Below are 19,180 nucleotides of genomic sequence, written 5' to 3'. Positions count from 1 at the left end.
AAGACTCCAATTCCCAGTATGCCCTGCGGCGGGCGAGCGCAGCGCCGATTCTTGTCCTCCCTGCTTCTCCACTCCTTCCCTTCTTTTCTGAATCCTCCACTCTGGTCTCCTGTCTGTGAAATCCTTCGACCCTCTCCCATTTTTTTCTCTCATTTTCCGCCATCCTTTTCCCTATTCCCCGGAGCCAATGAGAGACATTGGCTCCGTTTAAGCGACGAGACTTGGAGTGCACGAGGGGGGATCGACACTAAGTGGTAAGGGGGCTGGGAGAGAAGCGGTAGCGGAGGTATAAGAGGAAGAGAGTTGAATGAGAGGAGAGGACTGGGAGGAAAGTAGGGGGCAAGTTAGGAGATCAAGCGGTGTGGGTCAGGCTGAATGGGGTGAAGTAGTCTTGGGGGCGGGAAGAGGAAAGAGGTGGAATTGGATTTGGGAGACACGGAGGGGTAAGGTAGTTATTGCCGTGCCCAGCACGAGAAATGGGGCCAAGAAATAGATGGGAATAACGGACAGATTTGGAGCTTATAGGCTGCTCAGACCAGGAGAGGTAGGAGGGAGAGAGGGTTGGGCTCCAACAAGTCTTTTTGTCACTGCTTAGGTAAAGATGAGACAAGTCATTGAAATACAAAGTTTGCAAATATGGGACAGTTAACAATTCTGCCATCTAGAAATTTAGAGAAGACTGGAGCTGAGGCCAGCAGTGGGGCAAGGAGGCAGGAAAAGAGGGGAGGTTGGTCAGGTTTGGGAGAAACAAGAGATGAGTGACATGAAAAAGGAAACCATAGAAAAGATGCATTTTTGTGGGGGCCAGTGGCTCTGGAGCCGGAGTGAGAAAGGTGAGGGGCAACACTGGCATGGACTGTGGGGGAACACTAACACTTGCACCTCTCAGGTGATGGAGAGCACCCCTTCCAGGGGTGGACTGAATCGAGTACACCTACAATGCAGGAACCTGCAGGAATTCCTAGGGAGCCTGAGCCCTGGGGTATTGGACCGATTGTATGGGCACCCTGCCACCTGTCTGGCTGTCTTCAGGTGAGGACCCCCTTCATGGCAGGGACCATGGTGGGGAAATGTAACGAGGCCTGCAGACTGGAATAAGTTCTTGTGGGTAGAAGCTTAGCCCTCGTGGGCTTGGAGATTGAAGTGTGCCAAACCAGATGGAGGTAGTGGGGGCAGCAAGACTGGTAAAAGTGTGGGGGGTGAGGTGAGGTGTTTGAGGGCATTGAGAGCAGGGATGCAGTTCTCAGGCAGCTCTGATATTAACATTTTCCCTCTCCTGTCTTACAGGGAGCTCCCATCTTTGGCTAAGAACTGGGTGATGCGGATGCTCTTTCTGGAGCAGCCTTTGCCGCAAGCTGCTGTAGCCCTGTGGGTGAAGAAGGAATTCAGCAAGTGAGTGTCTCCTGCATTCTCAGCCAGATACAAATTTCTCAATAGCCAGGTTTCCCAAACTGCTGTTCTTGGGACACTTCCAGGAAATATTGATGGGAACACCACAAAACTTGTAATTAAGCAAGTTTTGGGAAATTCCGTTTACTGTATTTTGCCTCTTGGAGAGTTGTGAGGTCTGTAAGAAGGCTCTGGTAGGTGTTACAGTAAAGAAATTTGCCTTAAGAAGACACTGATCTTACTCTCACGTGAAACAGTGTTCCAAGGATCACCAGTTCAGAACAGGCAGAAATGGAAGCCTTTATGGGCCTCCTTCTTTCTGTTCTCCGGACATCCCCCTCACCTCTCTGCTTCTGTTCCAGAGCTCAGGAGGAAAGCACGGGGCTGCTGAGCGGCCTCCGTATCTGGCACACCCAGCTGCTCCCTGGTGGTCTCCAAGGCCTCATCCTCAACCCCATATTCCGCCAAAACCTCCGCATTGCCCTTCTGGGTGGGTATGTCACTTACACCTTTTCCTAAGCTAGGCAGGGGAAATAGTGATTAAACTGCTCATTAAACTGCTGGAGGGGAAGCTCCTGAGGGGCCCTCTCTGGAAGCTTGTGGGCTGCACTTTGGAAGCTCCTTTAGGAGTAAGTTGGACCAGACATAGCTACATGGTGTAGGAAATGTCTCCCACTCATGGCCCCTGGGGACGAAGGTGGAAAGAGGGCAGAAGGGTGGGTGGGGAACACAGGCAGGGTTCCTTACTCTCGGCTGTCCTGGCATAGGGGCAAGGCCTGGTCTGATGACACAAGTCAGCTGGGACCAGACAAGCACGCCCGGGATGTCCCCTCACTTGACAAGTATGCAGAGGAGCGATGGGAGGTGAGGACTTGGGACTCTGTGTGTGTCTCTGCTTGTGCTCCTACTTCCCACGGCCTTTAGAGGCATCCGACTCTGTGTTCTCTTCCGTTCCTCAGGTGGTCCTGCACTTCATGGTGGGATCCCCCAGCGCAGCCGTCAGCCAGGACTTGGCTCAGCTCCTTAGCCAGGCTGGGCTCATGAAGAGGTAAGGAAGCCAGAGGTACAGCGGCTCTGTTTTGCCATCTCCTTGGGTCCCTGCTAAATTGAGTGTCCACATCGGGTCAGGATTGCAGAGGGTTGACTGTAAAAGGAGAGCTGAGCAGAGTACGGCCAGAGATAAACCAAAAAAACTGTGATCACACAGGTGGGATGGTGGCCTTTCTCTGCACACCTCTGCCATGGGCCCTCTCTGTCTCTAGTGCTGAACCTGGAGAGCCGCCCTGCATTACCTCTGCCGGCTTCCAGTTCCTGTTGCTGGACACCCCGGCCCAGCTCTGGTACTTTATGTTGCAGTATCTGCAGACAGCGCAGGTGAGCAGGTCAGGGGCTGCCTGCCAGCATGCTCTGCTCTTCCCAGGACCCACTGAGAGACTGCTGCCCGTAGACTCTGTTCCCTGATTTTTTCTCCTCATTTCCTCCCTCCCATCCCTCCCCCTTTGTCTCTGCCCATTCCTCCCTAGAGTCGGGGCATGGACCTAGTGGAGATTCTCTCCTTTCTCTTCCAGCTCAGCTTCTCTACTCTGGGCAAGGTAAGCTGGGGGCTTGGGTGGGCAAGATGGGAAAAGAGTAGAGAGATGGGAAAGGGAAATGAGGTTATGGGGCAATACAGTGAAAGATAAGAATGAACAAAGATGGGAAAAGAGGGAGTGAGTGTATGGGGTTGGGAAAGGGAGGATGAGATGTGTTTTGGACCCCAGCTGGCCATCTCTCTTCCCTAGGATTACTCTGTGGAAGGTATGAGTGATTCTCTGTTGAACTTCCTGCAACATCTGCGTGAGTTTGGGCTTGTTTTCCAGAGGAAGGTATGAGCACCCAGATACATGGCTTCTAGGGAAGAGGCAGGGTGGTATGGTGCCTTGGCCTTAAAAAGGAGTGGGGTCTCAGGAGGCGGGAAGCAGTTGCCAGGACTGAATGCTTGGGTCCCTCGGGAGAGAAATTGGGAGTTGAGGTTCTGTGCACTGGAAGGAATCTATAATGTCTGAGGAGGAAGATGAAGGGCAGTGACGCTGGAGAGAGGGCCTATTGCCTTTCCCTTCTCCTTTCCAGAGGAAATCTCGGCGTTACTACCCCACACGACTGGCCATCAATCTCTCGTCAGGTGTTTCTGGGGCTGGGGGCACTGTGCATCAGCCGGGGTTCATTGTCGTGGAAACCAATTACCGGCTGTATGCCTACACGGGTGAGGCTGGACAGAGGGCCCCTGGGAGAGCAGGCTGGGGAGGGGAGTGGGGAAGGGGAAAGAAGGAGGAGGGACTGCCAGTTTCTGGTCATGTAAACTTGGTGGTTTACAGAGCTCTCTGAGGCTTGAGCTCTGGGTGTGGAGGAGCCTCCTAATCCTCTCTTCCTATCCTCGGGTCAGAGTCGGAGCTGCAGATCGCCCTCATTGCCCTTTTCTCTGAGATGCTCTATCGCTTCCCCAACATGGTGGTGGCACAGGTGACCCGGGAGAGTGTGCAGCAGGCCATTGCTAGTGGCATCACAGCCCAACAGGTATCGCCTCTTGGGGAAGGTGGAGGTGGGAAGAAAGGCTGCACCTGGCCTGTGGGGTACAGGGTGGTCACCTCATGGAAGGCCTCATGGAAGGCCTCATGACCCACCTCATGGGGTCTGTTATAGTAGGTGGTGGTGACGAGAAATCAAGGCTCTAGGGGTGGGAATAGGTAGACCGTCGAGGGGAAAAGACATGGAAGAAGGACACCACCACTTCCTAGCTGCAGAGATGGTCTAGTTGTTTCTCTTCTCTGAGTCTCAGTTTCCTCATCTGGAAAATGGAAATAATGAGAGTTCTTACCTCATAGGGCTATTGGAAGGATTCAGTGAAATAAAGGTAAAGCATTTAGCTCAGAGCCTGCCATGCAGTAAGTGCTCAAAAATAATAGTTGCTGTTATTTTAAAGATAAAAAAACGAAAAACGAGACTATGGAAAGGACAGATGTGTCAAAGAAGGAGTAGCAGACATCACCAGTGGGAACAGCACCTTGGGACAACAGCTAAACTGGGATGGGTTGAACTGTTGACAGGCATGTGCCCATGAGTTTTTAAACAGTTGATGTTCAGTGACATTAGGTGACAGCTTAGGTAGCTTTCCTGCTTTCTTAAGCCCTTGATCCCAGTTCTTGTCTGTTTTCCTAGATCATCCATTTCCTAAGGACAAGGGCCCACCCAGTGATGCTTAAGCAGGTACAAACAGGAGACTGGAGGTACAGACAGCTGCTGGAGGCTGACAGCCCTTGGCACCTGGCGATGAAGTGATGGAAAAGAGAAAGGGGCACCCAAATCTGGGGGATGAGTGGAGGGCTAGGGTTGTCTGGAGTAGTATTCCTGAATCTTACAGCCATCCCTTGCCCCTGCAGACACCTGTGCTGCCCCCCACCATCACGGACCAGATTCGGCTGTGGGAGCTGGAAAGGGACAGACTCCGGTTCACCGAAGGTGAGTGGCTTTTGCGGTTGATTCTTGGTCATTGGCCAGAGGAAGGACAATTCAGTCTTGAACTGAAAAAGCTATTCATGCATTTTATTTTTTGTTTACTGCATGGGCTGGTAAACGCATGCACTTTTTATTTTGGGGTGAGTCGGTGGCAGTAAATAAATTGTCTCAAATCAGTGCAATTTGGATTCAGCTAGAAGAGGGAAATTGGGAGGGATAATTCATAGTAATTTCTCTGGTTTTGGTAAGGATTAGTGGGTTTTCTTATTGTATTATACTGCTTTCCTGAATATGGCTGGATCACACTAGTGTTAGGATGAGCCCTGGAAGAGGCAAACATAGAAGATTAGTATTTAAACGTGGTGGATGGCAAGCCCAGACCGCTGCCCTGAGGCTGCCACCCAGGGGCTCCGCGCCTCAGGTTCTCACCTCCTCTCTCTCCCCGTCGCTCCTGACCTGCGGACCCCAGGCGTCCTGTATAACCAGTTCCTGTCGCAAGTGGACTTTGAGCTGCTGCTGGCCCACGCTCGGGAGCTGGGCGTCCTGGTGTTCGAGAACTCGGCCAAGCGCCTCATGGTGGTGACCCCGGCCGGGCACGGCGACGTCAAGCGCTTCTGGAAGCGGCAGAAGCACAACTCCTGAGAGTGGGGGACCGGACCCAGGAGGGCGGGCCGCGTGGAGGCGGGTGCGGCCTCGGAAATCAGGAGTTTTCTTATTCACACGTCGGGACTGTTCTTGTTTAATAAAGTTGTGAAAGTGAACCATGCAGCCCCCGGCGCCTCCCCGAGAGGCCACCCCGCTCGGCGGAGAACGCCCTTCTCCCCGCGTCGACAGCCATTGGACCTGGAGGGGAAGGAGGTGGGGCCGAGGCCAGTTACCGCGCATGCGCCCGGGCGGGGACCCGCCTCCCAGCGCCGCGGTGACCGCGAGTCAAGTTCCGGGGTCCAGTTAGCTGGTGCTCGAGCGTCTGACGCCGCCGCCCCAATTGCCCGCAGCCGCAGGGCGCCCTGGGATAGCGGCGGGCTCACCTGGTGAGCGCGCGGCGGGCAGGCCTTCGGGGAGTGGGAGGTGCTGCGGGGTCAGGACCCACGCGGCGGGACGGGGGGGAAGGCCTGGCACGCGCTGGCTGGGGGCAGTGCGGACGGCCTCTGGGGCAGGCGGGCAAGTAGTAACCCTGGCGGGACTCCTTGCTGGCTCCCGGGAGCGCTAATGTCCATCATTTGCCAGAATCCCTGAGTCCTTTCCCCTTCTCTGTGTCCGCGGTCACCCCCACGTCGCAGATGAGTAGGTTGAGGGCCTGAGAGTCCTACCCTGTCCTGGAAGAGCCCTGTCGACACCGTGCAATCTAGTCCTCACAGAGGAAGGGTTGTGAGGGATGGGATAGATACTTAAAATAACAGACCAGTGCTTGGAGGGAGGCAGAGAATAAGGAGGAGGATGTGATTTTGGGAGATGTGACCCTCCCTCACCCCCCTAACTTCCTAATGTGCTCTCTCTGGAACAGACCTTGGCCCCTTTCCAAGTACTCCCGATGCCTCATTTGCCTCTGGCCTCTTTTCGACCACCACTCTGGGGGTTGAGGCCCTCAAGGGGACTCCCCAGGTCCCATCCCCTTTCCACCCAGTCAGAGCCCAATGGATCAGCCATCTCGCAGAGGAACCGTGAAGCCAAACAGAAGCGCCTGCGACAGAAGCAGGCGGCGCTGGAGGTTGGAATCGCCCAGAAGACGAAGGTTAGGGGTCAGACAGCTTGTCCTTGGTTCTCTGAGAAATCTTGGGAGGGAGCTGGAGGAGGAGACTGGCTGGATTCCAGATACCTGGGGTTTATTCGAATTGCATCCCCCCTTCTGGTTCCTCCTCTCCGCAGTCACCTGCAGAATCCAGTAAGGCCTGGACTCCTAAGGAGATAGTGTTGTATGAAATCCCCACGGAACATGGTGAAAAGAAAGGTAACTAGGACACTTGAAGGCCTTTTCCCTCACATTTTGGTTGCCCATTTGGTCTGCTGAAATGCAACCTGGGAACAAAACTCAGGAGTTAGTGGAGCTCTCCTCTTCCTCCATAGATGTCTCCCGGCCCCTGCCTCCTGCATACAGTCCCCAATATGTTGAGGCTGCCTGGTACCCTTGGTGGGTGCGAGAGGGCTTCTTCAAACCAGAATATCAGGTTAGTACCTGGTAGGGAGGGGTGCTAAATGGTCCTCAGGGCAGAATGGCCCATGAGGTTGGTGGGCATGAGTCTGGAGCTCGCAACCAGCCACATTGCAGGGGCTGCGAAAAGCAAGGAGAGCTTGCCTTCTCCCTCTGGTGTCTCCAAGGTGTCCACAGGTTTTCCCCTTCCCTGTTATTTGCCGGACTGTTTTTCCTGCAGTTCTTTCTGCCTTGGAGACACCAGAGTGTGCTGTTTCCCCAGGGAACATGCAGCCCTCTCTTGCCCTTTGACTTTCCCTTCCTCTAGGCCAGGCTGCCCCAGGCCACACGGGAGACCTTTTCCATGTGTATCCCACCCCCCAATGTCACGGGCTCCCTGCATATTGGGCATGCGCTGACCGTAGCCATACAGGACGCCCTCGTGCGCTGGTGAGACGGGAATGGGGCTGCTTGAGTTCTTGGAGGGGAAGGAGAAAGTGGGAAGGAGTGAGGATAAACAAACATGTAAGACCAGGGATTCCTGTGAGGGTTTTTCTTTTCTTTTCTTTTTAAAAATATTTTATTTATTTGGTTGCTCCGGGTCTTAGTTGCGGCAGGTGGGCTCCTTAGTTGCGGCTCGCGGGCTCCTTAGTTGCACTCGCCAGCTCCTTAGTTGCGGCACGCGAACTTTTAGTTGTGGCATGCATGTGGGATCTAGTTCCCTGACCAGGGATCAAACCCCGGCCCCCTGCATTGGGAGCGCAGAGTCTTAACCACTGCGCCACCAGGGAAGTCCCATGACGGTATTTCTTTTGCAGGCACCGGATGCGTGGGGATCAGGTGCTGTGGGTCCCTGGATCAGATCATGCAGGGATTGCTACTCAAGTATGTCTTTCGCCACTTTTCCTTTTCTTGGGTGAGAGAGTTCTTCCCCCAAAGCGACCTGATTCTCTGTTTGCCCCCTCATCTTGCTGTAGGCTGTGGTGGAGAAACAGCTGTGGAAGGAGCGAGGAGTGAGGAGACACGAGCTGAGCCGGGAAGACTTCCTTAGGGAGGTGTGGAAGTGGAAGGAGGAGTGAGTATGGTGGGCATGACTGGAGGGGCCGAGACAGCAGGTTTGGGTCCTGGCTTCCCAGCCCCTCTCTCCTAACATGTAGTCAAGGCTTTTTCCATTCAGTCCTAACTTCCTGTGGTGACTTAAGCTCTGAAGCCCCTTAGCATTTGGTGGGGTCTCCAAGCTGTGTGTGTGTGTGTGTGTGTGTGTGTGTGTGTGTGTGTGTGTGTGTGTGTGTGTGTGTGTGTGTATTGTATACGTTAAAATGTAGATATTTGTGTATATGTACGTATATATATGTATGTATATATTTATGTTTTTCTCTCTATTTATCCCATTTTCCCTTGCTTAGAGTTCATCATCTCTCCTCAGCCATTCCCACTTTCCATCCACTTGAAATTACCCTCTTTCTTCCAGGTCTGTTAACACATGCCGTCTTCTCTGTAAAGCTTCTTTGGGTTTCTCACAAATCAGCTGCCCCTTCCCATTACTGTAGAACTTTATGCTTCTTTCAGTGTCATAGAAGGCCCCATACTGGGTTTGTCCGTGTCCATTAGCTTCTAGAGGCTAAACCAATGCCGTACTCACTCCAGGAAAGGTGGAGAGATCTGTGAGCAGCTCCGAGTGCTGGGGGCCTCCCTGGACTGGGACCGAGAGTGTTTTACCATGGATGCCGTGAGTGTCCCGTGCCGTGGTCCCTGTGGGTGTCGGGGAGGTGTTTAGAGCTCTGTGCAGGGAGGCGGGTTGCTGTGTGTGTTGGGGTAGCAGGGTGGGATGCCCGGGTCCCTGAGTGGGGTGATGGGCTGAGAAGAGGCTGTTGGATGTGGACACTCAGATCATTCTAGGGCTCCTCAGTGGCTGTGACAGAAGCTTTCGTGCGGCTCTACAAGGCTGGGTTGTTGTACCGGAGCCGGCAGCTTGTCAACTGGTCGTGTGCTTTACGCTCTGCCATCTCGGATATTGAGGTGAGGCAGAGAAGGAGAGGCGGGTTTGTGAGAACTCTGAGGCAGGGGGAGAGCTTGGACTTGGGAGCCAGACTGCCTGGATTCACATCTGAGTCTGGCCACCTCCCAGCTGTGTGGCTCCTGGCAGGCTGTTAGCTTCTGTCAGCCTCAGTTTCCTCAGTCTGTAAATTAGGGGGGATGGAAATGCCTGTGTCATGGGGGTGTTGTGAGAATTCAGTGAGAACTCCTGGAAGGTGCTCGGCACAACACCTGTGCGTGGTTTAAGTGCTTGGTGAATATTTTCTGTAACTGTGGCTGCACAAGTATTAGGTGAGGGAAGGGAGGTGGCTCCTGAATCCTGCAAGTGGCTTTTAGATGGGTTGCAGGGAGGCGGGGCCGTGGATGAATGGAGGTGGGAAACCGGGTGCAAGCCTTGCAGAAAGGCTGCTCTCTGACCCTGCTTTTTCCACGCCTCCAGGTGGAGAGCCGGCCCCTCTCTGGCTGCACGGAGCTTCGGTTGCCTGACTCCCCCACCCCTGTGTCTTTTGGCCTCCTCTTTTCCGTGGCCTTCCCCGTGGATGGAGAGCCTGGTGAGGGTAGTCCTCGGAAAGGTCACCCACTTGTCTCTGCTTCCCCTGTTTTCTCAAGCCCATGTTGGGCTGATGGAGGGAACCCACCAGCCTATCTCCCACATGACATAAGGAACCTTGGTAGTGTTGCGTCCTCATGGGCACTCACCCTGGGTATCCTGGGCCATGTAAGAAAAGTGCACGTGGTCACTGCCCTGTGGGAGCTTAGCATAATTCTGCAGGAGGCTGCTACCCCCGGAAGAGACAAAGGATCAGTTCTGCAGTGTGGTTTGAACAATAAGTGTTCCCAAGAGTTTGGAGAAGGGGAAGATAGATGAGCTGGAATAGTCAGAGGAGGTTTCTTGTAGGAGAGGCTGCTGCTTGCCCCAAAGAATGCACAGCATTTATGATCAGGGCACCGAGAACCCCCAGTGTCCTCTGTGCACCAAGCAAGGATTCTAGTTGTATTTATTAACATTCTGTCCTTGTCTCACAAGCAAGTTATTGAGGAATTCCGCAGCACCAGACACCCCCTCAGGCCTCTGGTCATTAGCTTGGGGGAAACCTCAGGCTCCTGTAGACACTGGTCCTAGTTTTCTCTAGTTACTCCTGGGGGCCTGCTCAACTTTGACCATCCCTGTCCCCTCCCTTTGCCAGTTCTTCTGGCTTTAGCTTTGTCAGGAGTGTGGGGTGAGGGCGAGGACCAACTTTAAGTGCTTGAATTTTGTCTTCAGATGCAGAAGTTGTGGTAGGAACCACGAGGCCAGAGACATTGCCTGGAGACGTGGCTGTGGCCGTCCATCCCGATGACTCCCGATACATAGTAATACACAGCGCGCTCTCTGCCACCTGGCCTTCCCACCCCCATCCTCTTCCCTTCCTTTTAGAATGGCAGCTCCTCCTCTCTGCTTTCTCTTCCTTTTCCTAAGATTTCCCTCATCTCAGTTCTCCAGTGGCTCTGAGTCTACTCCCTTCTCTTCCTGATGTTACACTTCAGCTCAGGGGCTGACAAACTATGGCCCGTGGGCCAGATCCACCTGCTGCCTATTTTTGTACGAGCCACCCTCGTTCCCTCTGTATCGTCTGCAGCTACATCATGTGTTATCTAACTCGGCCATGGTGGCGGAGTGGAGTTTTTGTACAGAGACTGAATTTGCCTCTTGGCCTGTAAAGCTTAAAATATTTATACTCTGTTCCCTTAAGAAAAAGTTTACCAAGCCCTGCTCTGGCTCTTTACCTTCTGGTTTTCACCCTCATATTCCCAGGGTTCTCATGCCCACCCCAGACCCTTCCATCCCACACACATGCCTGTCCTTGTTCCCTCTCCCTTCCCTTCAGCATCTACATGGGCAACAACTTCGTCATCCCTTGACGGGGCAGCTTCTCCCCCTTATCACAGACTGTGCTGTTCAGCCACACCTGGGCACAGGTGAGTGGGGGCAGGGGAGAGAGAGGAAGTCAGGGCTTCTGGGGGACGAGAGGGAGAGATAGGGTAGCGTGGGCGATGACGATACATCTGAAAAAGTCAAGGTCAGGGTTCAGTGCTTACATCAGTTCTGCTCCCCTAGGGGCAGTGAAGGTGACTCCAGCTCACAGCCCTGCCGATGCTGAGCTGGGGGCCCGACACGGCTTGAGCCCCCTGAGTGTCATTGCAGAGGATGGGACCATGACCTCCCTCTGTGGGGACTGGCTGCAGGTAGTACCAGCTCAGTGATACCCCGTCCTTTGGGGGCACCCTCTGCCCCATCTCCCCTCTCCCACTTTCTTGTTTTCCTAGCAGCCTTTAAGCTTTCCTGTTGCTGCTTTTCCCCAGGGTCTTCACCGATTTGTGGCCCGGGAAAAGATTCTGTCGGCACTGAGGGAACGGGACCTGTTCCGGGGATTCCAGGACCACCCTATGGTGCTGCCCATTTGCAGGTAACCCCATTTTCACTCCTTTCCATAGGGACCACCCCAGATGGGAATGGATGAAGCTTAAGAGTGACCGCAGGATGGGCTGTGCACCCCTTATGCTAGAATACGAGCTCTGTGTCAGTGTTGTTTGCTGCTGTATCCTCAGCGCTTGAGGGCCTGGCACGTAGTCGGGTCCTGTGTCCCTTTCAGCCGTTCCGGGGATGTGGTAGAATACCTACCGAAGAGCCAGTGGTTTGTCCGCTGCCGGGAAATGGGGGACAGAGCTGCCAAGGTGAGGCTGCAGTGTGAGGAGGGCCTGGGGCCTGAGCCGGGGGACTCCCTGAGCAGTGGAATGAAGAAACAGGGAGGCTGGGGGCCCTTCTGCCCCCCAGACCTCTCTAGCTGTGCTCGTTGAGAGGAGAGCTGTGGGGATGGAGGCCTGGTGCACAGAAAGGGCTGGCTTGCATCCTCACTCAAGCCCAGAATCTTCTCAGGAGGCTTGGGAGGTTCTTCCTGAGTTTTAGAACCACTTCAGAGACCACTTGTCCCATTCATGGGGGTTTGAGAGGTGCAGGAAGGGAAGCACCGTCTAAAGGTCCTTTCCCTCCAGGCTGTGGAGTCAGGGGCCCTGGAGCTCAGTCCCTCCTTCCACCAGAAGAACTGGCAGCACTGGTTTTCCCACACTGGGTAAGGAGAAGGGGGGCTCTCAGGAGATGGGGAGGGGGCCCACTGGTTATGCTAGGAAATCACTCGTGTCCTCCCGGCAGGGACTGGTGTGTCTCCCGGCAGCTGTGGTGGGGTCATCAGATTCCAGCCTACCTGGTTGTAGAGGAGCACACACAGGTTGGTAGGAAGAAGCGGAAGGGAGGGCTGGGTGGGGCTGAAAGAGCCTTAGCACAGGAGTCCGAGGACTTCCAGTGCTGGTCCCAGCTCCCTGCCTTTGCTGTGCTTTCTGGTCTTGGTCTCGTAAACATCTGTTGTGTGATCAGAGCTCCTGAGCTGGCGATTCTTCATCCCACCACCAGAGGGTGCCGGCCATTCTCAGACCACCTGAGAACATGAAAACTCAGTGGTGTTTCACACCTGTCAGGTGCTGTTCTTCCTCACTCTTCCCTACCCCTTACTTCTGCAGGGCGACACGAACGACTGTTGGGTGGTCGGGCGGACAGAGGCTGAGGCCAGAGAAGTAGCTGCAGAATTGACAGGGAGACCAGGGGCGGAGCTGACCCTGGAGAGGGGTGGGTACCGAAGCTGGGGAGGGCAGGGGAGGGCGTCTGGGTGTTTGAGGGAGCAGGTAGTGAGGTAGAGAAGGTAGGGTCGGAAAAGCTGGGAATGGGGCAGAGGGCTCGACCCCTGGTCTCTGTGGATGGGGCTTGGGCTGGAAAGGTGGGTAGCAGTGGGCTGAGGTTTGTGGGTGGGGCTTGGGCTGGAAAGGTGGGTAGCAGTGGGCTGAGGTTCTGAAGCTGAGGTTCCAATTGTTCCCATTCCCCATTCTGTTTCCCAGACCCCGATGTCCTGGATACCTGGTTCTCCTCGGCTCTTTTCCCCTTTTCTGCCCTGGGCTGGCCCCAAGAGGTGAGGTGGGTTGAGAGGAAGAGAGTGAAGGTGGGGATGAGGAAGTGGCCCCCAGGGCCCCCAGAGAGTCTTGAGAAGAGCTGGAGGCCCTGGGCTTAGGCCTCTCACTGCTTATCTTTTTCTCCTAGACCCCAGACCTGGCTCATTTCTACCCCCTGTCACTTTTGGAAACGGGCAGTGACCTCTTGCTGTTTTGGGTGGGCCGCATGGTCATGTTGGGGACCCAGCTCACAGGGCAGCTCCCCTTCAGCAAGGTAATGGCCCTTTGGTACCCTGCCCCTCTCTGTGACTCCCCAGTCTTCCCCAAGCCTTGTTGTCCATTCTAACCTCTAATGTGGGGTTTTCTGTGTTCCCAGTTCCTTTGTCCTGATTCACTTCCCAGCCTAACCCCTAAAGCCTGGAGGACAGCCAGGGGATCCTCCAGGGTAAAGTTCTCCAGGCCCCCCCCTGCTGACCCCCGTCATGCCCCCAGGTGTTGCTGCACTCCATGGTTCGGGACAGGCAGGGCCGGAAGATGAGCAAGTCGCTGGGGAATGTGCTGGACCCACGGGACATCATCAGTGGGGTGGAACTGCAGGTCAGGATGAAGGGCCTGAAGAGGGATGGGGTTTTCAGGAGAGAGGAAGGCAGGGGAGGGGCCGGCAGGGAGGGCTGGAGCTGGGAGAGTCAGTAGGCGGGGCCCTTGTAGGGGTAGGGTCTTCCACTGAGGCCAGTGAATTATTCACCCACCCCAGGTGCTGCAGGAGAAGCTGAGGGATGGGAACTTGGACCCTGCAGAGCTGGTGATCGCGGCCTCAGCACAGGTGAGTCGCCAGTGTCTGACCCATCCCAGCCTCTAGCTCGTGGCCACCAGGTTCCTCTGCAACCCAGCTTCTGGCCCTGCAGCCTCATAGGCAGCTGCCACCCCTCTTCTCTTTCTGGTTGCAGAGAAAGGACTTCCCTCATGGGATCCCCGAGTGTGGGACAGATGCCCTGAGATTCGCCCTGTGCTCGCATGGGGCCCTGGGTAAGCCCGGGCGAGGGCAGCCGGCAGCGGCCCCTGTGCGGTGGGGCAGGGCAGGGCAGCGCTAAGGACTCCCCGTGCAACCACCACCAGTGCACGCTCCCTCCTGTCTCTCCCTCCCAGGGGGCGACTTGCACCTGTCTGTCTCTGAGGTCCTGAGCTTCAGACATTTCTGCAATAAGATCTGGAATGCCCTGCGCTTTATCCTGAATGCTCTTGGGGAGAAATTCATACCCCAGTCTGCAGAGGAGGTAAGAGAGAAAGAAGGGGTGCTTGGGAGCTGGGTAGTCCGACATCTGAGGCTTGGTGGAGGCATCTAGAAGGAGAGGAGGCAGCGGAGTGGGAGTCAAGCTGTCCCACCCTGAAGCCCCTTCTGCCCGCAGCTGTCCCCCGCCTCCCCCATGGACGCCTGGATCCTCAGCTGCCTGGCCCGCACTGCCCGGGACTGCGAGCGGGGCTTCCTCACCTGCGAGCTCGCGCTCGTCACCCACGCCCTGTACCACTTCTGGCTTCACAACCTCTGTGATGTCTACTTGGTGAGTGAGGCGAGGGCATTCCCCCTGCAGACCTGCTTCCTCTCCCCTAGCAGAGAGCTCTGAACTGGGTTCCTAATTCTGCCCTCCGGACAGGAAGACAGATGAGATGGGGAAATCCTAATTCCCCTCTTCCCTGGGACTGGCCTGGGCACTGTTCCCTGCTTGTCACCAGAAGAGAGAGGAGGAGGAGGGGAGAATTCTAGAAAACCCAGTCTGACAAAGCAGGATTGGGAGGCAGATGGAGATTTTTTTTAGTCCCTGTGATTGCTCAGTTTGGACCCCGGGTAGGCTGGGAGCTGGGAGCGGACAGGGAGGAAGAGTAGGGGTCTTTAGACCAAGGGCTTCTCTCAGAGGGAGGGCTTGTTAACCGCGGAGTGTCAGTCCCACCGCCAGAGCAGCTCAGCCAGCAGGTTGGGGGGTGGCTGGCAAGAATGTTCATTTCTTGTCCCAGGTGATGCTGACACTGATGGCCCAGGACCACTGCCCTAGATTTCTGTTTCTCAGCTTTTTAAAAAATTTCTGTCTCTTTTTGATTAAAAAAAACTCAGTGCTTTTCATCCTAAACAACACAAACCTCCCTAACAATTTAATTCCCCACCCATCCCTGAGAGTCCCTGCCCTAGATTTCCCGTTGTCACACGCTCCACACTGTATCCAGGGACAGTTGATGGTCTCAGAGATGCTGGGTGCTCCTGCCCGTGTTTACCCACAGCATCCCCACTGGTAGGGCGGTGAGCGTGTGGAGGAAGGACATGGCCGTGGATGTCCCCTGACCCGTTGGCCTCCTCCCTAGGAGGCTGTGAAGCCGGTGCTGTTGCACTTGCCCCACCCCCCGGGGCCTCTTCAGGTCCTGTTCTCCTGCGCTGACGTCGGTCTCCGCCTCCTCGCCCCGCTGATGCCCTTCCTGGCTGAAGAGCTCTGGCAGAGGCTGCCGCCCAGGCCTGGTGGCGCCCCTGCCCCCAGCATCTGTGTTGCCCCCTACCCCAGTGCCCGCAGCTTGGTGAGTCACGTCCATGGAGTCTTGGAGTGGGACTTCTGGTAAAGGCTTGGGGAGCAGTCTTCTAGAAGGGCTTGCTGCTGTGGGGTCGTTGACAGTGGTGGTCTGTATTTTGCCGTGGAGTCTTTGGGAGGATGGATTGTTCCTGTAGGGCTGGGTGTTGGGGGCAGTATTAGCAAGTGGTTAGAGTAGGACGTTGTCACCAGACTGACACTAGCTGTGTGACTGTGTATCGGTTAGTAATAGTACATGTCATGGTTGTGATGAGATTAGTTGTTAGTGATAGGATATCCCAAAAATCTTAGTGCAGTTTTAAGCTTTAATAACTTGAGAAGGATAAAATGCTACAAACTCACCCAAAAAATAATTCTAAAGTTTAACTCAATTTCTTTTTTACTTACTTGGTTTTGTGAGTTTTGAATAATATCTTTTAAATTCTGATTTTTGGTTGTTTGTCATCTCCAGTCATAGCGACTAAACAGATATTAACCAGCGATCATCTAAGACCTTCTTAGATGACACCCCGGTTTTTGCCATGTTCCATTCCTTGAGGTGGTGAATTATGTGTGTGGTGGAGAGAGCAGATTGTTGCTCTAAGGAGATAGGGGTGGGCGGGTGGAGGTTAGAGCCAGGAGAGTTGAGACCGAGTCTCCCAGGTGCCCGCTTATCGACTCTGGGTGCCCATCTCCAGGAGCACTGGCACCAGCCCGAGCTGGAGCGGCACTTCTCCCGGGTCCAGGAGGCTGTGCAGGCGCTGAGGGCTCTCCGCGCCACGTACCAGCTCACCAAGGCCCGGCCCCGAGGTGAGGCGGGCCCTGGGCTCCTGAGTCTCTGCAGACGGGAGGGGCTGGTGGGGAAGAGGGGGAGCCTGGAGGACAGAGCCCAGAGTTAGGAGGTGCAGGATGAGGAGATGATCTCTTGACCCTGACAGTTTCCTTTCCTCCCCAGTGCTGCTGCAGAGCTCAGAGCCAGGAGACCAGGGCCTCTTTGAGGCCTTCCTGGAGCCCCTGGGCACCCTGGGCCACTGTGGGGCTGTGGGCCTTCTACCCCCAGCTGCAGCAGCTCCCTCGGGCTGGGCCCAGGCCCCTCTCAGTGACACCGTTCAGGTCTACATGGAGCTGCAGGTGACCAGAGGAGACTGGAGGAGGGAGGGGTGGGGTTGAAAAGGATGTTGGGAGGAGGGCAAGGGGCGGGTTCTATAAAAGTGAGGAGGGATCTTAGAATGGGGGGAAGGGCATGCTGGTTGGACTGCAGATGTCTGAGCCTTCTCTCTGTTCTTCCGCAGGGCCTGGTGGACCCCCAGACCCACCTACCTCGGCTAGCTGCCCGAAGACACAAGTTGCAGAAGCAGCTTGATGGCCTCATAGCCCGGACCCCATCAGAGGGAGAGGCAGAGACTCAGAGGCAGCAGAGGGTGAGGCTGGGGCAGGCGACCCAGGATGCCCGACTCCCTAAGGGAATGTGGGCTGGGGACAGGGGTGGTGGGGGGAGGCTATACCTCGATCCTCACCTGCTTCTCTCCTTGCCCAGCTTTCTTCCCTCCAGTTGGAATTGTCAAAACTGGACAAGGCGGCCTCTCACCTCCGGCACTTGATGGATGTGTCTCCCAGCCCTGGGGAGCTTTGAGCTCTAACCATCCCTGGTAGCTTTCCTGCCTCCCAGACCCGCCTTTGAGGACAGGTTCGGCAACTGTCATGGTGCCGTGGAGCCTCAGAGACCATGTGGTCCAGTTCCCTCCTTCGTCAATGAGGAAACAGACTGGTTTGGTCAGAGTGACTGGGTGTCCTCGAGACGCTCATGTTTTTGCCGCAGCCTCCCTCCTATGCAGTCCCACCTGGAAGTTTAGGAATGAGGAAATTCAGATAAACTTAAGAACCCAAACATGTCTGCTTGTGGTCCTTTTGTCCCTCTTTCCCCCAGCGGTGACTTTCCGCCTCTTGGTTGTTCCCTGACACTTTGGTCTGGGAGAGAGGCGGGTGGCCTCTTAGCGCTGGGTTCTGGGCCACAGTGGGAGTGTGGGTGCTGGGCGGGGCCGCCCTCATTGGAGGAAGGAGGAGCTCTCGGTAGGGCCTGGGAGCAGTGACCTGGCTTCCACCTACTTCCTGCACTTACTGACAATGGCCCGACTTCTGCAGGCCCTCCCTCTTCTGCTTCTCACCGGAAGGAAGCTTCCCTGCTTCTTGGCCTTATCGCCAAGGGTGCTGAGAGGATCAGGGACTTCCTGCAGGCCTAAGGGGAGCTGTAGGTTGTGCTGGGGATTGAGTTCCCCCCTGCTTCTGTGTACCTGAAACCAGAGTGCCAGGGACACACTGCCCAGCCCCAGGTAGGGATATACACATGCACAGATGCCCACCTAGCCACCTCCACCTCCAACACCTTGTCTCATTGGTGGAATTCAGGGGCCTGGCCCTTCCACACCCAAGTGACATTCTGTCCAGCAGCTCTGAGAAGCTACTGTATGTGGCGGGCCTGTGCTGGGCTGAGTCCTCTGTGGTGCCATTTAATCCTCCCCAGAACCTCGTGAGGTGGATATTTGCTCCATTTTAGCGTTGAAGAAACATGCTCAGGGACTAAAAGTAACTAGTCCGAAGTGTCAACTGGGATTCAACCCAGTAAGTTAGGTGCAAGTTTTCTAACTGCTGTAACCAAGCTTCAAAGATAATGGTGGCTAACCTATAAAAAATACTGAATCACTGTGTTGTACACCTGAAACTGATATTGTAAATCAACTATACTTCAACTCAAAAATAAAAAATAAAAGTTATTTTAAAAAAAACAGCAACAAAGATAATGGCTCAGACGAGATGGGTGTTTCTTTTGCTTGGCAGAAGCAGTGCAGGACTCTGCGATAGAGGATCCCATACACCTTTTGATCTTACTTTCCTGACATTTTGATACACTCTTCCCAACTCTGGGTCTAAGATCTTCTCCCACCACTATATCCACATCCCACCCAGAGGGAAAGGAAAAGGAGGGAGTGAGCACCTTGCTTTTTCCCTTCCCGCAGTTCAACAAGTATTTCTTGAGCACCTATTATATGCTGGGCCCTATTCTGGACCGTTGGATTCATCAATGAATGAAACAAATCTCTCTGCCATTGTAGTTCTTTCATTCTAGCAGGGAGAGTCAGAAATAACACATGTAAATAAATAAACCAGTGTGTCTGAAGGTCATAAATGCCAGGGGGGAAAAGGGTGGAATAAGGTAGGGGGCTTGGGTGCATATGTGTGTTGGGGGGAGGCAGGTTGTAATATGAAATGGGTCAGGGCAGAACTCATTGTAAAGGTGAGATTTAAGTAAAGACTTGTAGGAGGTACAGGAATTAGCCAAGTGGATGTCTGGGAGAAGAGTGTTCCAGGTAGAGGGAAGAGCCAGAGCAAAACACTAAGATGGGAGTACACCTGGAGAGCTCAAAGAGTAGCAAGGAGGTGGTAGGGGGCGGGGGGGAGAGTGAGAGGTGAACTCAGGAAGGTAAGGGATGTGGTAGGGATCAGGGAAGGCTCAAGGCAATCATCTAGACCTGTGCTGTCCAAAATGGTAGCCACAAAATGGTAGCCACTTGATTATCTAAATTAAATAAAACTAAACATTCAGTTTTTC

At 54.7% G+C, this 19,180-nt stretch overlaps 2 protein-coding genes across 4 annotated transcripts; both read left to right on the top strand.

Moving 5' to 3' along the window:
• Positions 1-59: 59 nt before the first annotated feature.
• On the top strand, positions 60-5,642 carry GTF2H4 (general transcription factor IIH subunit 4). Of its 2 annotated transcripts, none has more exons than XM_028161787.2 (14): positions 60-254; positions 890-1,032; positions 1,288-1,392; positions 1,752-1,883; positions 2,157-2,253; positions 2,349-2,437; positions 2,652-2,763; positions 2,958-2,981; positions 3,171-3,254; positions 3,499-3,631; positions 3,812-3,942; positions 4,585-4,632; positions 4,806-4,884; positions 5,351-5,642. In XM_028161787.2, the coding sequence occupies exons 2-14, from the start codon at positions 893-895 to the stop codon at positions 5,521-5,523; spliced, it is 1,347 nt and encodes a 448-aa protein (XP_028017588.1). In that variant the 5' UTR covers positions 60-254; positions 890-892; the 3' UTR covers positions 5,524-5,642. The 2 variants fall into 2 exon arrangements, with proteins under 2 accessions (XP_028017588.1, XP_007194058.1); XM_007193996.3 differs by having other exon boundaries at positions 2,913-2,981.
• Positions 5,643-5,759: 117 nt separating this feature from the next.
• VARS2 (valyl-tRNA synthetase 2, mitochondrial) lies at positions 5,760-18,353 on the top strand. 2 transcript variants are annotated; one of them, XM_007193997.2, is made up of 30 exons: positions 5,760-5,912; positions 6,386-6,613; positions 6,748-6,829; positions 6,946-7,046; positions 7,338-7,459; positions 7,828-7,894; positions 7,987-8,084; positions 8,657-8,738; positions 8,909-9,028; positions 9,486-9,597; positions 10,311-10,399; positions 10,915-11,005; positions 11,145-11,272; positions 11,390-11,493; positions 11,680-11,761; positions 12,080-12,156; positions 12,237-12,312; positions 12,602-12,707; positions 12,974-13,044; positions 13,173-13,298; positions 13,517-13,621; positions 13,779-13,847; positions 13,972-14,050; positions 14,171-14,298; positions 14,431-14,583; positions 15,377-15,583; positions 16,272-16,383; positions 16,529-16,704; positions 16,866-16,994; positions 17,111-18,352. In XM_007193997.2, the coding sequence occupies exons 2-30, from the start codon at positions 6,413-6,415 to the stop codon at positions 17,204-17,206; spliced, it is 3,189 nt and encodes a 1,062-aa protein (XP_007194059.2). In that variant the 5' UTR covers positions 5,760-5,912; positions 6,386-6,412; the 3' UTR covers positions 17,207-18,352. The 2 variants fall into 2 exon arrangements, with proteins under 2 accessions (XP_007194059.2, XP_057410056.1); XM_057554073.1 differs by lacking the exons at positions 5,760-5,912; positions 6,386-6,613; positions 7,338-7,459 and having other exon boundaries at positions 6,798-6,829; positions 17,111-18,353.
• The last annotated feature ends 827 nt before the right edge of the window (positions 18,354-19,180 follow it).

Source organism: Balaenoptera acutorostrata, chromosome 10 (genome assembly GCF_949987535.1).
Source record: "Balaenoptera acutorostrata chromosome 10, mBalAcu1.1, whole genome shotgun sequence".
In the NCBI taxonomy this organism is placed as follows: domain Eukaryota; kingdom Metazoa; phylum Chordata; class Mammalia; order Artiodactyla; family Balaenopteridae; genus Balaenoptera; species Balaenoptera acutorostrata.
The sequence above is the reverse complement of the archived record's forward strand: the minus strand, read 5'-3'. Positions and strand labels throughout refer to the sequence as shown.

Bases quoted from the DNA above. Each gene is read 5' to 3' on its own strand.
- GTF2H4 (XM_007193996.3), top strand. From the start codon at position 893: ATGGAGAGCACCCCTTCCAGGGGTGGACTGAATCGAGTACACCTACAA. The intron at 1,393-1,751 runs GTGAGTGTCTCC...CTTCTGTTCCAG, and splicing joins GTGAAGAAGGAATTCAGCAA to AGCTCAGGAGGAAAGCACGG. The intron at 1,884-2,156 runs GTATGTCACTTA...GTCCTGGCATAG, and splicing joins CGCATTGCCCTTCTGGGTGG to GGGCAAGGCCTGGTCTGATG.
- VARS2 (XM_007193997.2), top strand. From the start codon at position 6,413: ATGCCTCATTTGCCTCTGGCCTCTTTTCGACCACCACTCTGGGGGTTG. The intron at 12,313-12,601 runs GTTGGTAGGAAG...TTACTTCTGCAG, and splicing joins TTGTAGAGGAGCACACACAG to GGCGACACGAACGACTGTTG. The intron at 15,584-16,271 runs GTGAGTCACGTC...GCCCATCTCCAG, and splicing joins ACCCCAGTGCCCGCAGCTTG to GAGCACTGGCACCAGCCCGA.